Source organism: Gnatocerus cornutus, chromosome 6 (genome assembly GCF_029298725.1).
Source record: "Gnatocerus cornutus isolate USDA-ARS CGAHR chromosome 6, icGnaCorn1.1, whole genome shotgun sequence".
NCBI classification, from domain to species: domain Eukaryota; kingdom Metazoa; phylum Arthropoda; class Insecta; order Coleoptera; family Tenebrionidae; genus Gnatocerus; species Gnatocerus cornutus.
Genome location: NC_142238.1, coordinates 9,018,350 through 9,033,866, shown reverse-complemented (window position 1 = coordinate 9,033,866; position 15,517 = coordinate 9,018,350). Strand labels below are relative to the sequence as shown.

Sequence of the window (15,517 nt, the reverse complement as noted above, 5' to 3'; positions counted from 1 at the left end):
GCCGAAACACTCGGTAAAGCTAAAAATGCGTAAACACGGCCTCTCTGTGAATTGGCGCTTATAAAAATTAAACGTTATGGTTCCTTGATTTAATTCAGCTCCTTTAAAAATTCTATATCTAAATGAATATCTGGCGTGACCTTAAAAGTGGCGCTGCTGCAAATGAGCTCGGAAGCCTTCTCTCCCTTCTTTCTGCTGCGGTTCCTCGCGCTCGTAATGAACTGTGAACGTCGAATGACGTTTATAGTTCATACACACCAGACAAAACACCGGCGTCGTTTGAGATGCCATCCGGTACATGCTTTTTCTTTTATTTCAAAACGATACTTTTTTTAACTTATTGAATAGGACTAATTGTCACCACAAACCGCAGACACATTTTTACCACAGTCTTCAGAATTACACCATCAGGTCTTCATTCACTCTTTACGTGGCCACTATAGAAGCATCAAAGTCAAGATTCGAGTACGAGTTATTGATTTTGCAGAGTGCCACGGATCGTGTATTATGAAACAAAAAAGTCTCTCAGACCACTTGCACGACGAGTTGTAGAGAAACGAGAAAACAATAACTTTTTTATTGGAAATTGAAAATCAGTCTTTGCATCGTATTGAAAATTAAATAAATCTCGTGCTATGCATTAAAGTGAAATCAAAGGAACTGCGCTAAAAATAGATGTTCTGCAAATAACTATCATGAAACTTTGCTTTTAGTACATTTTTTTAACATTCTTGTTTCATTCAATATTGTAAAGCACCGTAGTCGTACGGTAAACTTATGAATGAATAAATAAGAATGGTTTTGTATGATCTAAAATGTTAACCCATTATAAATTTTAGTAACAATTTCCTTCACTGGTTATGATTCAGAAGATAATAAAAGCTCGGGATGGTAAAATTCCTTCATCGGCGTGACTGTCCTTTTCGAACGAGAAAACGATTAGATTATGTAAATTCTTGTGCAGTGAAGATAAATGGCGATTAATGCGAATCGAGCACCGTTGAACAATGACGTTTGAAAAAGCAAATCGTTGGCGTAAGCTAATCATCACGACCAACACATAAAGCACACAAAATAATTACCAGAATCGCCTAAAGTGGAAGAATCGTAATCACGGTCTTGTCAAATATAACATTGTCTGACGGCCGTCTACCTGCCGCTCCGCTCCGTTCGATTTGGTTTTAGAAGTTTTACTGCGGACCCCCTCTGGAGACATTAAACAATAACCACTTCGGTGTTTCATCCATCATCTGGATTGACCTCACCATACAGATGTGAGATTAGGTGCAAGTCCCGCTGAGGTGGCGGCTGGAACAGCTCCGGCAACGGGGAAGTGACATTTAATTTGTCGAGGAGGTGCTTCTTGGATGGAAGCGTGACATTTGGCTTGAAAATTCTTTAATTTGTTTCAAGAGCAAAATTTCAGAAATTCTAAGAGTTTCCTTTATCGAGCGATTTTCGAAACTTCGAGTAGGAGGCATTCCTTGTTGTTATTCGGCAATGTTAAAAACGCGTTTAAAATTCCGGCTGTTCAGCCAGTTTGATCATTATTACTACTTAACATATTTTTATTTACAATTTATTTTTATATTACGGAAACATTTCGTGAATGTCTTTCACAATTCCGGCTCCTTGCGTACAATTATCATAAATAATAACAAAACGAGCTGTCTTTTTAACTATTCAAATTTTAGCAAAAGTCCAAGACAGTGGGAGGCGCCTTCCGGATGACTGGTCAAGTTGGTTGTTTCGCCTGTTCAGTCCCGCATCAAATTAAGTTTATCAAGCGTTTTAACGTCTACATTGTCCTTATTAAGTGTCCATTATTTCATCAATTACGATTCCAAAACTTGATTACCACATCGAAAAGTGTTTATTATGATATCATTGTTATTTTTAAATAGTTTCCTGTGGAAGTCAACATCTTCAAATTGAAAGTGATTAATAATAACCAGCTGATTGCTAAAACTGATTGGGTTTGTGAGAGATTTGAATATAGACACTTGATGGATCGGCAATAGAATTAGTTCTTGTGGCGTCCCACTGGGAACCGCTTTGTGGAGTTCGAACACGAAAAATTAGTAACCCGTTGCTGGGACGAGCCGGTTATAAAATTCACTCCGGTATTATTGATGCGGATTGAATGATTCTCAAGATTTTAACGCGTGATAAAGGATTAAATGCCTTTTATATGAGCACTGCTATATTGCTGGGAGATGATTCAAAGCAAATTCCACAATTTCAATCAACATTGCACTGCGTCGACCACCAGCCTCAAAGACAATACCATTATTGTGAAACTCAAACCATGTGCTCGACGCTCTAATTAGTTTTCTTTTCAGTAAACAAGAACTGCATCTAAAGAAATTTTGATTTGAATCTCGAAGGGTTGTCTTTTTGTTGCCATCACACTGATGTAGACAGATACGCTGAAACTTTATCTCCGATCAATACATTTCTTTTTAAATTAATGAAGCATTAGTATTCCTTTAAAAGACTGGAGCCGCCTTGTTGAGATACCCAAGTCAATAACAATAAATATCACATCGTCACACATTAAAAGGGACGCTCGTAATTAGAATTCATTGTCAGTTTTGTGTTTTTATCTCGTTCAAAGTAAAGTGTTGATAAAAATATAAAGATCCCCTTAAAGTTAAGCTTGTCTGTTTCAGCGGCCTATAACAGACATAAACGGATCAATTTATATGTAATGGTCACTTTGGAAGCAGCTCGTGACCAGCATTGTTCTTAGGCAATTGGGACCTAGAAAAACACATATTATGCCGCGACTACCTCTAAATCCTGAATTTCTACCGCCGAAGAGTTCAATATTCTACTTTATTAACACTTTTTTTTCTAATTATCGCGTTGATTTCTACTTGGAAATTCCAAACCGGTACGTTAAAACGAATTTCCACTTCATTCTTGCACTTTGAGTAATTTTATAACAGTGTTGCCAACCGTAATGTTCTATAAAACTCTTTTATGATCACTGTAAAATACGCGATTAATTTTGAATTAAAACTATGCGAGTGATGACCCATTTATTCAATAATCAACACATTTCTTCCATTGTTTTAATGTTTGGGAAGCCGCGAATATTTTTTTTTATGCTAGTTTCCCTATGGCAATGAATATTCCGTGCTCCTGAATTTATGTAGGCTAAATATAACACCGATTTTCCACAACTGGTCTATCTGCATAATACATTATGTATATTTGAAATTATTCCGACAATTACTCATCTAAAGGTTATAATTTGACATTTTAGGCAATATTCGTCGTCTTCATTATTGATTTAAATCGTTATTGTCGTTCATTACCATGAAAAAATCGCTTCTAACTTAAACGTTCAACGCCTTGATCGTCATCAAAGCTACTGAAAATAAACATTCCCTCTTTATGGTTGGTGGATGTTGACACATTTACAATCGACTCTTTGATTTTTCATTTAGCGCGGCAGTCATAGACGGATGCTCCAAAAAACACAATGTGTATTAATGAAGAATTTTTAATAACGGTCGGTTTCGCTCCCAGGTTAATATTAGTGAAGTTTGTACATCAAATTCATATGAGGAACATTTCATTAGACGTATTGTGAGTTATTACCACAAACCGTTATAAGCGGCTAATGATGCTAACACTGCATACGTTCTAATTAAATTCAGATTTTTTGTCGACGTTTTTTAACTATTGCGAGTGTATTTCTAAATTGTGCGGTAAAGTCGTTGTGCACTACTTTGGTGAATTAAGTAAATCCCTGGAATAATAACGGATAGTGAAATCGTGACCAATTTAGAGTTCCCACCTATACAATAAATAATAAAATAGCTGTACTTTACCAGCACCGGTGGATTATCAAGTGCTTCCTGGAGAACCTATAATTCTTCATTTTTCACTTTGCAACTTAGAATCCAATTAAGATAAATAATAAAAAATACAGAAGCCGGTTAAGTTCTGTTTAAATTTGAAAAAACGATCTGAAAGGTGCTACAAATAATTGATTGGTTCTGCTTTAGTGAAACTGAATCATCCTCCGGAAAGCTAGAATTAAAAATGAGAAGCTTGTACGTACATTTAATCAAGAATTTGTCTATTGTACCTTGGAACAATCCCATTCTACATTAGCATGACGTCTTTTGAAATGTTGCACTGGTGATCAGAAAAATGTCAATTATCGTCGTCCGTCAACCATAAACAAATTTAATAATTCTGGACCGGTACTCTTAAAAACGAAAGAATTCAACCTTTGTGTATTTTCCGTATTATCGTAAAAGCATGATTAATAAGAATTCGTTTGATATTCGCTCAAGTAAATTGAATGTTTTCTCTGATACAATCTTGCAAGCGTTTTTTATTAAACCCCAATTAAGATAATAACACATTAGTTTAGTCGTTTGCAAACCACATCTGTTCCACTTAATATTAAGTCTTAACTTTCATCATGAAAGTCCATCATTAATTCATTTTAAACAAACTGCCCGAAGAAGACTCCAACAGGTAGGGCAGACTAAAAAGGTTTGGTAACTGTCTTCTGTTACACCTATGGAATATGTGCTAAAACTTCTTTCCTTCGCCCCTGATGTCTAACGACCCCATATATAACGTATTATTACATGCCATACACGTTCGGATTCACCTGCATTGTTACCATACTGTCAAGAGTGACCATGTAGGAAATTTTTAAAAAAAGCCGACAAACTATCGAGAAAAGGCATTAAATTGTTTACAACCCCATCTTGGGCGCCAAATTATTGCCGCGGCTTTGTCAGAGTCAGAAATATTTATGTCTTTATTGCACGGACCACAGGTAAAATATTTGCAAATGTTGCCATTTCCAAGGTTGTAATAAACACCTAAAACCGATGGAATCATCTATTACTAACCGAACTTCCTGTGACAAAAATTAACAGGTTATTAACCTCCACAGAAAAAAGGGAACAAAAATGCAGAACTCATCCTAGCGTGTTAGTGAAGTGAATCCGATTGAAAACAGTAAAATTGGTTTGCAGAAGCTGAGTGGCAATAGAAGAAATGTCCAATTTTACACGCTCGCACGATCGGTCTTTTTCTTACTCACAACATGTCGAGGCTATCCCGCTGACCGAAAGAAACAGGAAGATTGCAGTTGGCCACACCGGATTGCCCCTCATAAATCCTCTTATTCAATTGCATTATCTATTTATGTTCATTGCGATTTACTCGGAGACATTTTGTCAATGTCTGGGCAACTAACGAAAGTGGCTGTGATGGGAATCCATCTAGTTGCTCCAGGATAAAAATTTCAACTTATTTAACTGACCAAACGAGAGTTTGAAAGATCACACCAAAACGCCTGATATTATCAAGACGTCTTCAAAGAGTAGATTTTTCATAAACCGCAAGATTACACCAAAATGCAATCAAATAATGTGGAGACAAAAACCTGAGTCTTGGATTCTTGGCTTCTAAATCAAGATTCCTTCCTCTTTCCGTTTGTGAAACAATATTTTATCATACATAAAAGTGATAAAATTTAATTTAGTAATGCGTTCTTTGTATTGGCTTCGTCTACATTTTATTCGCTATAAATTCTCCAAAATCTTCCGCCTTGCCCCAAGCGCCAAGCAGCGTAAATCGAAATTGTAATTACTTCTATCGGTAAAAACGTCTAATAATCATCTTGAGATCTCGCTGATTTATCGATGATATGATGAAAAAATACTCGCTGTTTGTTATTTATGCGCCTCCATGTCTCAGCTAATCCATAAAAAACAACTCTCAAACTCTAGTCTATTAATCACGAGATTAAGTCTACTTACAGACCTGGCCACCCAAACTTAAATCTGCATCATCTCAGATAAACACCGTTTAATGGAATCCGACAGGATATTTATAGCAGCAATGATTTCAATTACCGTCAAGAATTATTGATATTTTCAACGTCAGCCCCTTTAAAATGTCAGAAGTGTTTACAAAAATGTGCAAGAATTTGTCGCTTTTAAAGGTGAGCGTTAGAAACAGGTAGTTCTACCTGTGTGGCGGTTAATAATATGGATAGTCGTCCTTGATTTTTATCAATGGGATTTAAAATGTCTTTTGTACACGGTTGCGGAGAAAATTGCCGGAACAATTACTGCATCATTGTGTGCCTGCGGAACTTCTTTGGTTACATTAGTTCTATTTGTCAGTCTAATGAAAAAAAATTGAGAGAATACCAAGACTGAATCAGCTATTTGCGGTTGCTACAAAAACTGTGAAGAAACTCAAAGATTATCGTGCTGATGTACCTCAGATCTGGTGCTTATCACACAATCTTTTAATTTAACTGCCGGATTTACTTAAAATTTTATCGTGCAAACACAATTTATCTCCAATCAGAGGCGCAAATATTTATTAAAATTTTTACATTCATTAATGAGAAAGTCAATTTGGGATAAATTGTTAACACAACATTAAAAGGGCATGATATGGTAATTGCTTTTATCTGTTTGAACCGATAATAAAATTCACGATTTAACTGGTAACGTAAATTGGTTCAATTGTTCAGTTAACCTTTAGATTGTACAGAATCTAATGTGTAATTAGTCCACTGGAGAGCATAAATATTCCCTTTATCTAGATTTGCTTTGGTACAAGTTGTATATTTTGATTTTTGTTATCTGTAATAATTTATTCCACTCTACCAGGTGCTCCAAATAGCACAAAATTACATTTATTATTTGTACGTTTATGAATTAATTTAGATAAGACGCAAATCAAATGTGTTTATGATTTAATAAATATTGCCCACACGTCTCTTTATTGCAATAATTGTAATTAGATATTGTGGCAGTGCGGTGGAGTATAATATAATAATGTGACACTTTATGTCTCTTTTTTCACTGTAATCAGTAGAAATGATAAATAAAACGTGTATATTTGTATATAAAAATGTTTTAATAGTTTCGAAGAATAATGTACATATTTAACAGTCTTCACTTAAATATGGATAAGTAATATAAACTAGAATTATTTACAAATACTTAAAGTAATGACTAATAAGCGTTTAGTAAGTAGTACTACACGTACAATATAAATAAATACCGATTTCGAATGATATTTACAGAATATTTACAACAATAATTTACTTGTCGTTACATCGTAATTAAGAACTAGTGACATTTGAATAGTAATAATGAAAAACTCCTACAAATTGCTTTAAACGTCATAAATCTATCCGTTCTAAGTAAAACAGCCTTTAAAATGAACTTACATTCACACAAAGTACGTCCTCGTTTGAGGTTGGTTGTCCGGAATGGTAGAATACAGATGATGCGGTACCTCCGCTCGACACATGGGATACTGGGTGTATTGCGGAGGCCGCCCATCGATGGAAACATAACTGTGATTCAACTGTTCGGATCCATAATGCTGACTACTAGCACTAGATCCAGCTTCATCTTCTGTGCTCCGGGCCGACTCCCCGGACACGTAGGTGCTTTGCGTAGGCGTCGGCGTCAAAGCAGCTGCATGAACTCCGGGCATAGCAGAATACTTGTACCAAGAGTCCGGAGCCGTCGGCGCCGCCGTGTATCTCGCACTGACCTTACACCGGATTTCCGGCTGATGGTGCTTCTTGCCGCGTCGCGACCGGTTGCTGTTCACTACATCCGGCATAGCATAACGCAATTTCTCCCAGAAGCGCCGTTCGCCCCACCTGGTGACAGTGCAGGCGCGGAGCAAAGCGCGCAATTCAGGGTCCATGGGTTCAAGAGGGTCGCCACTTAACACACACACTAACTTATGACGGTGAGCGGTGCGAAGAGCGGCCTGGAGCGCTGCCCGGAACTCCGGACGGGACCATTCGTTGCAGATTAGAGCCGGAGATACCAGGAAGATGACGCGGCGGGAAGCGTCCGAGGCGCCCACCATAGCGTCAGCCAGATACGATGCGCCGCCGTGGAGAGCCAAATCTCTGAAAAACAAAAATAGCTGGAATCACAAAAAATGCTTAAATGTTTGGAGTTTAGTTTTCTGCCCGGCATTACCAAATCGTTTATTTTCATAATAATAGTAACTGCGTTAAATAAATCAATGCTACTATACATATAAAACCAGACAATAAAACATTCTAAAACAAAAACTTTGAACTTCATTTTTACCCCTTTATATTTTGAAAGCTCAGCATTATTAAAAGCATTTTTACAAAGTAACAAACGATAAAAGTTTGTTAGTCTAGCAAAATATATGTTGTAATGAAAAGAACAATTTATAACGACTGTGTTATGGAAGTATTTACTAGACATTAAGCGGCTTCCAGTGTTGCTATCATCGTAAATTGCGCATTTTACAAGTACCTAGTTAAATTTTACATCTTAAAAATAGATGACAAAAACATTTTTTTAATTCATATGAAGGGTAAAATTTCAATATCAATAAAACAGATCTACCGTAACAACCGTATAAATAAATAAATAAATAAATAAATAAATAAATAAATAAATAAATAAATAAATAAATAAATAAATAAATACAGATCAGTTTTAATAAAATGCACTTCACACTTTGAGATTTGCCGTGATCGAATTGCAGATTGAATATGATAAATCATATTATATAAAGCTGTAAGAAATGCATTAATTACAAATATGACGGTAGACCAAATTGATTTAAATAGAGCAATCAAATTTGAAATATTTCTACCGTATAATATTAACTCATTTTTTATCACAAATTCCGTTGGCAGTTTTTTTTTTATAGAAACAACTGTTGCAATATTTTATTATTAAAGGTGTCGTAATAAATGTAAAATAATTCATATTGAAAAAGAGTAATTCCAAACATCTGTACATGAAAATTGAATTCTTTGTCCACAACGCCAGTTAATGGGTGGTAGAACAGTCTGAGATTTTTTACGTTAAAACTAATTTATTTGTGATAGGCAGTTACCGAAAAGACCTCATAAAAACTAACCTGTTGTGAAGACATAGGGTGTGTCCGAGCTGTTCGAGTTCTGGAGCAATTATCCTGGCAGCCAGTTCTTCATCCTTGTGGCTGTAAACCATGTAACAATCGTAGAGACGGTCACGTTCATCTTTGTTATCGTGTGCAGTGGCGGCGTCTTGAAAAATTCGAATTCCATACTTGGAGTGAGCCCACAAGCGCACGTCTTGTCGGAATACGAAAATGACGGCGGCCAGTAAACAAAAAACGATGATAGCCACAAGGGTGGCAGCGAGTAACGGCACGTAGCTGCCGCCCAGAAGCGGGTTGTTCTTAAGCACTTCTCGTTGAATTACCGACGTCGCTATAGCGTTATCTTTGTTATCACAGCGGATGATTACTTCGGCTACCGTTTCAGAGTCTTCCCGATCCAGACAATACAACTTGGATGGATCGCCTCCGGTTTCCCGGATCCAAATTTCCAGACGACCTAACGAACTGCAGTCGCACGACCACTTGTTGCCGTCGAGAGTCACGCGCGGAACCGCACCAGAATCAGGAACTGCCCATTGAGGGATGAAGTCAACGATTTTGTTTTCGTCGAGTTTTAACACTTCGAGCTCGTGCATGTTCTTGAACGTCTGATTGCTGACATAAGAGATTTTGTTGTGGTCCAAGTACAATTCGTTGAGCTTCTCCAGTTGGTCGAATTCGAACCCGCGTAACTCCTCCAAGCCATTATTTTCCATGTGGAGAACTTTGAGCGATTTGACACCGTTGAATGTTCGGTTGTGCACGGCTTTCACGTTGCTGTTGTTTAAAAACAAGACTTCTAGTTTTTTCTTGCCGATGAATACGTGACTGCCGAGCTCGCCCAAGTTATTGCCGTCCAGGTAGATTTCAGTGGCGTCCATCGGAATCTTCTCTGGGACCGTTGTGTAACCTGCATTACTGCAATCGACTACATTGCTAGACCACGTGTGGTCGTGGTAACACGTGCAGTTGGTTGGACACGTCATCTCGCAATCGCAGGCGTCGAAATCGCAACAATGACATAAAGCGAAACAGTGGGTTTCATATGGACACAAGAACTGCGACGGTTTTAAACTGAGCAAAGGCTGCGGAGGTGATCCTCTGGAATGTGATAATTCGCAGTACACAGAGTCCAGATCCAAGACTTGCGGATACTGACGCAAATTGCTAAGATGGTTTATTCTAAGCAACCATTCCATCCTGCAATCGCAGTAGAAAGGGTTGCCGCCGATGTAAAACTGAGGCAAATCCTTCTCCTCCGTGATTTGATTGAGGCTTAAAGCGGAGAGATCGAGATATTTGATATTGTTCCCGTACAAGACGACTTTCTCAAGATTGACTTTTTTCATAAATGAGTTTGGATGGACGCTAGTTATTTGGTTGTTGTTCAAGAAGAGAGTTTCCACGCTATCGGGAATGCAGTTGTCATGAACTTCTGTTATTAAATTGAAGCTAACGTCCAACATTTTAATTTTCAGTGTGTTTCTTACGTCATAATAATTGCCTAGCTCAGTTATTTTATTATCGTGCATGTCAAGCCATTCTAGGCTCGAGGGCAAATGGCTGAAGTCGAACCAGAGCAGCTTATTCGACGAAACGTTCAACCAAACCAAACTCTGTAAATTGGTGAACACGCCACTTATGTCGGTTAACTCGTTGGCGTCCAGTCTAATGGCCTTCAAGGTCGGATTACTAGCAAAAGCACTCTGTTCGACGTATTTAATTTTGTTTGATGCCAAGTTCAGTACTTGCAGCGAAGGTAAAGTGGAAAACGCATCTCTCGAAATATTAACTATGTGGTTATCCACCAACCTGAGGCCGTATAACGAGTCTAATCCTTCAAATGACGAATTAGTAACGAGTTCGATGTGATTCTTCCCTAAATCTAACGTTTTCAGAAACCTCAATTTGCCGATGCCGGCCGGCACACCACCTAACATGTTCCCATTCAACCCCAAGTCCTGCAAGTTAGTCACGTTCTCGAAGGTTTGCGGATGGATGTATTCGATTTTATTCGAGTCGAGCAGTAGCTGATTGAGAGCATACATACCGGAAAAATGGAAGGCCTCGATCTTCGTGATGTAATTATGGGTTAACGTAAGAGCATGTAAATTTTTTAGCTCGGAAAACGCTCCATCGGCAATAAAGTCAATGTTGTTATTTTCCAAATTAAGTATTTGTAGCGTGTATAGATCGTGGAAAACGCTGGCATCGATGCGAGTTAATTCGTTGTGGGCCAAATTAAGAACGACAAGTCGCACGAGACCGGCAAATGTGTCTCTGTTGACCCAACGACTCGACAGTTCATTACGCGAAAGGTCAAGAATTGTCAGTTGATCCAATCCTTCCAGCAGTCCCGGTGCTAAGACGCTCAAGGAATTATTGTGAAGGTAGAGATGCTTTAAATCTCTTGACGATTGAAACAGCTCTGGCGGTAGAGCGACAAGACAATTACTGGATAAGTTGAGCGTGTGCAGATTTGTCAAACCGACGAAGGCGCGATCGCCCAATGTTGAAATCGCGTTATCTTCCAAGTGCAGTTCTTCCAACGATCTCAGACCGGATAATCCGTTGTCAGGAAGCGCAATGATGTCGTTGTGTGACAAGTCGAGGATTTCCAGTCCGCTGACGCAAGCTCTTCCCGGCGCCAACGGCCCGTTACCCCAATCAGAAAAACCAAGAGACGACACATTCTGCAGTTTGTTCATTGTCAAATTCAGACGTGTTAAACTGAATAGCGGACAGAACAACTCCGATGGGGTGCTCCAGATATTGTTGTCGCCGAGATCTAGACTGCGCAATTCGGTCATTCCGAGGAAACTTTCCGGATGCAACTCCAAAGTCATCGACGACCAGTCGGAGTTATGCGAACGAAGCGAGAGAACGCGGAGTTGACGCAACGGTTTTAAAACCCCTGCCGGAATGGTCCTGATCTTGCAAAACTCCATCTTGAGCTCCTTCAGCCGTCTTAAATTGCTCAAGAAGTTTCCGTGTTTGGTGGTCGCTTCCAAGGAACTTTCAAAAAACAACACATCGCTACATTCCAACTTTAGAACTGTCACCCGGTCTATTTGTGTCTGACTTAAGTTACTCAGTAAGGAACCGGCACTGTTGATGGTCCTGATCCTGCAGGATAACACTGGCTCTTCTTTGTTATTATTATCTTCAACCGGTTGCATCTCCCATTCGCAACCGCGTGGAATCACTTCTATGCTCGTCAACGACCGCGAAGTCACCGTTTCGATACTAATCAACACCAGCAGGAATAACGAGTACATAACTAACACGCTATCGAACCACATTGTCTATTTAAAATAAAAGTTTTCGTTAAATCATCACTAACAAGAACCGTTGTCTTTGGAACACGAACACACGGAACCAAATGCGAGAGCAAAACCATCCACTCTTCGCAACGGTTTAGTCGGAACTGAATTTCAAGAGGACACTGTTGCGCTCAGACAGGAGTTGTGTAAGGATTAAAGCTCCGCCTTCTGGACCCCCTCCACAGCGTGATATCAGGACTCCAGCTGACTTGCTTTCCGCTGAATGGCGAATGTCACGTGTACTTAACGAATTTCAACAACGTGCAAACTTTCCGGCTTCTCCCACCAAGCTTTTTATTAATAAACCGGCAAACCAATCGGTTTACTGTTTGAGAAATAAGTACATATAATTATCTTCTAAGACGTGGATAATCTTGTTGTTTTAAACCAATATCAGTTTTTGTTAAATTTTACCTATGTATATTTCTTCCTTAACTTTCCTGTTTACAATGAATTTGTTTTATATTTGTTCAAGAATCCTACTTCTACCGACTAGATCAAAAAAAGATAATTATTTTGTGTAGCCATATGGCAACTTATTAATGCATACATACTTAATATTAACGTGGTTATATAAAGCGTAATATCAATGTACCGATAAAAATTATTAAGCAGTCACTTTAATTATTGGATTAATATTATCTTAATACCATGTAAGTGGCTGATTTAATGTTTAATAAATAAGTAAAAATTTCTGTTTGGATATGATTATTTATACCCTAACTGATTTATAAATTAATTAGAAAACGCTGGACGGTTCACGGTTAAAAAAAATAATTTGTGAAAAACCATCGTTCCTATTTCCACCTAGATAACTGAAATAATCATTTTTCTGCAAAGGTTTTATGCATATTACACAAATACAGTTTTTAAAACGATATTCCTATTTTATGGTAGTAGGATAATTAGCTTCAAAAATGATTTTACGGTTTCGGGGGCCAGGTAACATTGTAAAAGTCTCAACCGCCCAAGAAATGAGTTTATATACTACAAGACCGCACTGGTCGTCCCCATCTGTTTACTGGATTTTTACCTCATTTATGGATTTTGCGGTTTTGGGTTTACAAGGAACCATTAAAACGATTTACTCTCTGAAGACTATAAAATCGGAATATCCTTTTAGGAACTTGTCATGAGTGTTGCTTTTCTGATTAAAATCGTTTCAATTTTATAAATATTTTTTGTTATACTAAGTTGTTGGTTATAAATTCGGTATACTCCTATGCATTTATTTAGAAAACATTTTTTTTTAAAAGCGTTAACTACAAGAAAGTTTTGAACAAGTATAGGTACCTTCATGTAGCTTATAAATCGAGAAAGACAATAATAAAAAAATATAATCAAAACATTCAAATATTGCAAAAAAAGCAACAATATTATAAAATTTATAAAAACTCAAAAGAAAAAAAATTAAAAAGCTCGAGAAACTGACAAATTTGAAGGAAAAAGATAATTTAGATAGATACGTACATATATTTTAATTTTTGCAAACAATGAGAAAGGTGCATAATTTTCTGAGCATTAACTGGTGTTTGCTAAAAACATAATAAAAAAACAACTTGGTAAAAAATGTTTGTCTTAAATTTACCTACTTTTTTTTTCATACGCAATTTTGATGTGAAATTTTCGATATACTATGATACTTTCCGTTGCTTACTTATGTTTATTAATTTTTACATACATAATAAAAATAAACTTTTCAAATAAAATTAATAATAAATAAAAAATTCTTTATTGTTATTTCAGCAATTCAAAAACTTTTTTTTTTCTGAGAACATGTCAATATGTCGTCTGCAATGGAACTTTGAAATTAAATTTCTTTTTAAAAGGCACATGAAGATTACAGATTTTTGGGATTTTTGGATTAAGCTAAATATTTAGTAGAGAGAGAACCAACGTCGAAAATAAATATGTTTATTAGTTTCAGATTAAAAATTTGTATTCAACAATTGCGATAGATGATATGTATTTATATCTTGAGATTTTTCTACTTCATTAATTTTTGTCGACGTAAATGTGGTAATATTCAAAAAAGAAAGTATTTAAAGTACGGGAAAGAATTTTTTTTAACGTCGTTTTCTACTTTTCTTGGATTCTTCGAATCTTGGATTCTTCGGAAAATAATAACACTCGGGTCAGAACAATATTCTCTCTTTTAGTACAACGCAACTCTAAATAAATACATCTTCCACAAATCATTAAATAATAAAATATATCTAAAAAAATTAACGATCCACATAGGTGGACGTTCACTTTGTACATTTTTGATTACTTGAACTTTATTTCACATGCCTGTAACTGATCGAGCCCTAGTCATTCATTCTTTTTGTTAGTTTGTTCTCAACGTGTTTCCTAAAATTTTGCTGCAGAAAGGCTGGCGACTGCAAATGTATTTATTGAGCAGTCACCGAATATGAGAATCTTGTCTACAATAACACAAATAATTGAAACAATTTGCTTGGTTTAGTTGACAGAATTATTGGTAATGTCAAATTTATTCACTAACAATGTTTAGTTTTGTAAAAATAAAATTTACAAAGCAATGTCTATGAAATGTGTATTTTGTGTTGCAGTTTCAATTCGATAGAGTTTCGTTATTATAAGACTCACTTTGTATAATTACTATTTTTGGGCTTATTGATTTAATTTTATATTGATCAACTGATAAATAATTTAACAACAGAATAATGTATTAACTGAATTAGGATATAATAGTAAAAAATTCTTCGCACATTTTCATGGAAATAAGTGATCTGAAAAATGTTTATCTTTTTATTTAACATTTTAACCAATATTGGATGTACCTTTCTATAAATATTATACAGAGTGTTTTTGAATTACAATACCAAACAAAAGATGGTAATTGGTAAAGACAAGTAAAATTAATCGACAAATATTGCTTTATGCAATAGTCTTCTTGTTTTCGAGCTAAAATTAATCGAATTTTTTGGCAAAATTTCCAGTTTGCCACTGAATTAAAAAATATAATCTTGAATATTTATATATGAGGTGTTTCAAGTAAGTATAGTTCGTACAGTGAGAGTTTGAATGACAGAAAAGTCACTAAATCTACGCAATAAAGTGTTCCATACGCGCGAAATTTAAAATAACAAAGTAACCCCAGTTACTGACAACCCTGTCAACCCATTTCTCGTAGGAATTTCGTGTTTTTAGTGTATTTTGTAGCATAATTTGCTGCCAACCTATATGTCAGCTGTCGAAATATCCCAATCTCTCACCGGATATGCTATAGTAAA

General features: G+C 36.5%; 1 protein-coding gene across 1 annotated transcript; it reads right to left on the bottom strand.

The window, feature by feature from the left end:
* Positions 1 to 6,899: 6,899 nt before the first annotated feature.
* LOC148172672 (toll-like receptor Tollo) lies at positions 6,900 to 12,353 on the bottom strand. Its single transcript, XM_088039004.1, has 2 exons — positions 8,935 to 12,353; positions 6,900 to 7,936 (listed from the first exon to the last, which is right to left on the bottom strand). The coding sequence occupies exons 1-2, from the start codon at positions 12,237 to 12,239 to the stop codon at positions 7,237 to 7,239; spliced, it is 4,005 nt and encodes a 1,334-aa protein (XP_087895130.1). The 5' UTR covers positions 12,240 to 12,353; the 3' UTR covers positions 6,900 to 7,236.
* Between the last annotated feature and the right edge of the window lie 3,164 nt (positions 12,354 to 15,517).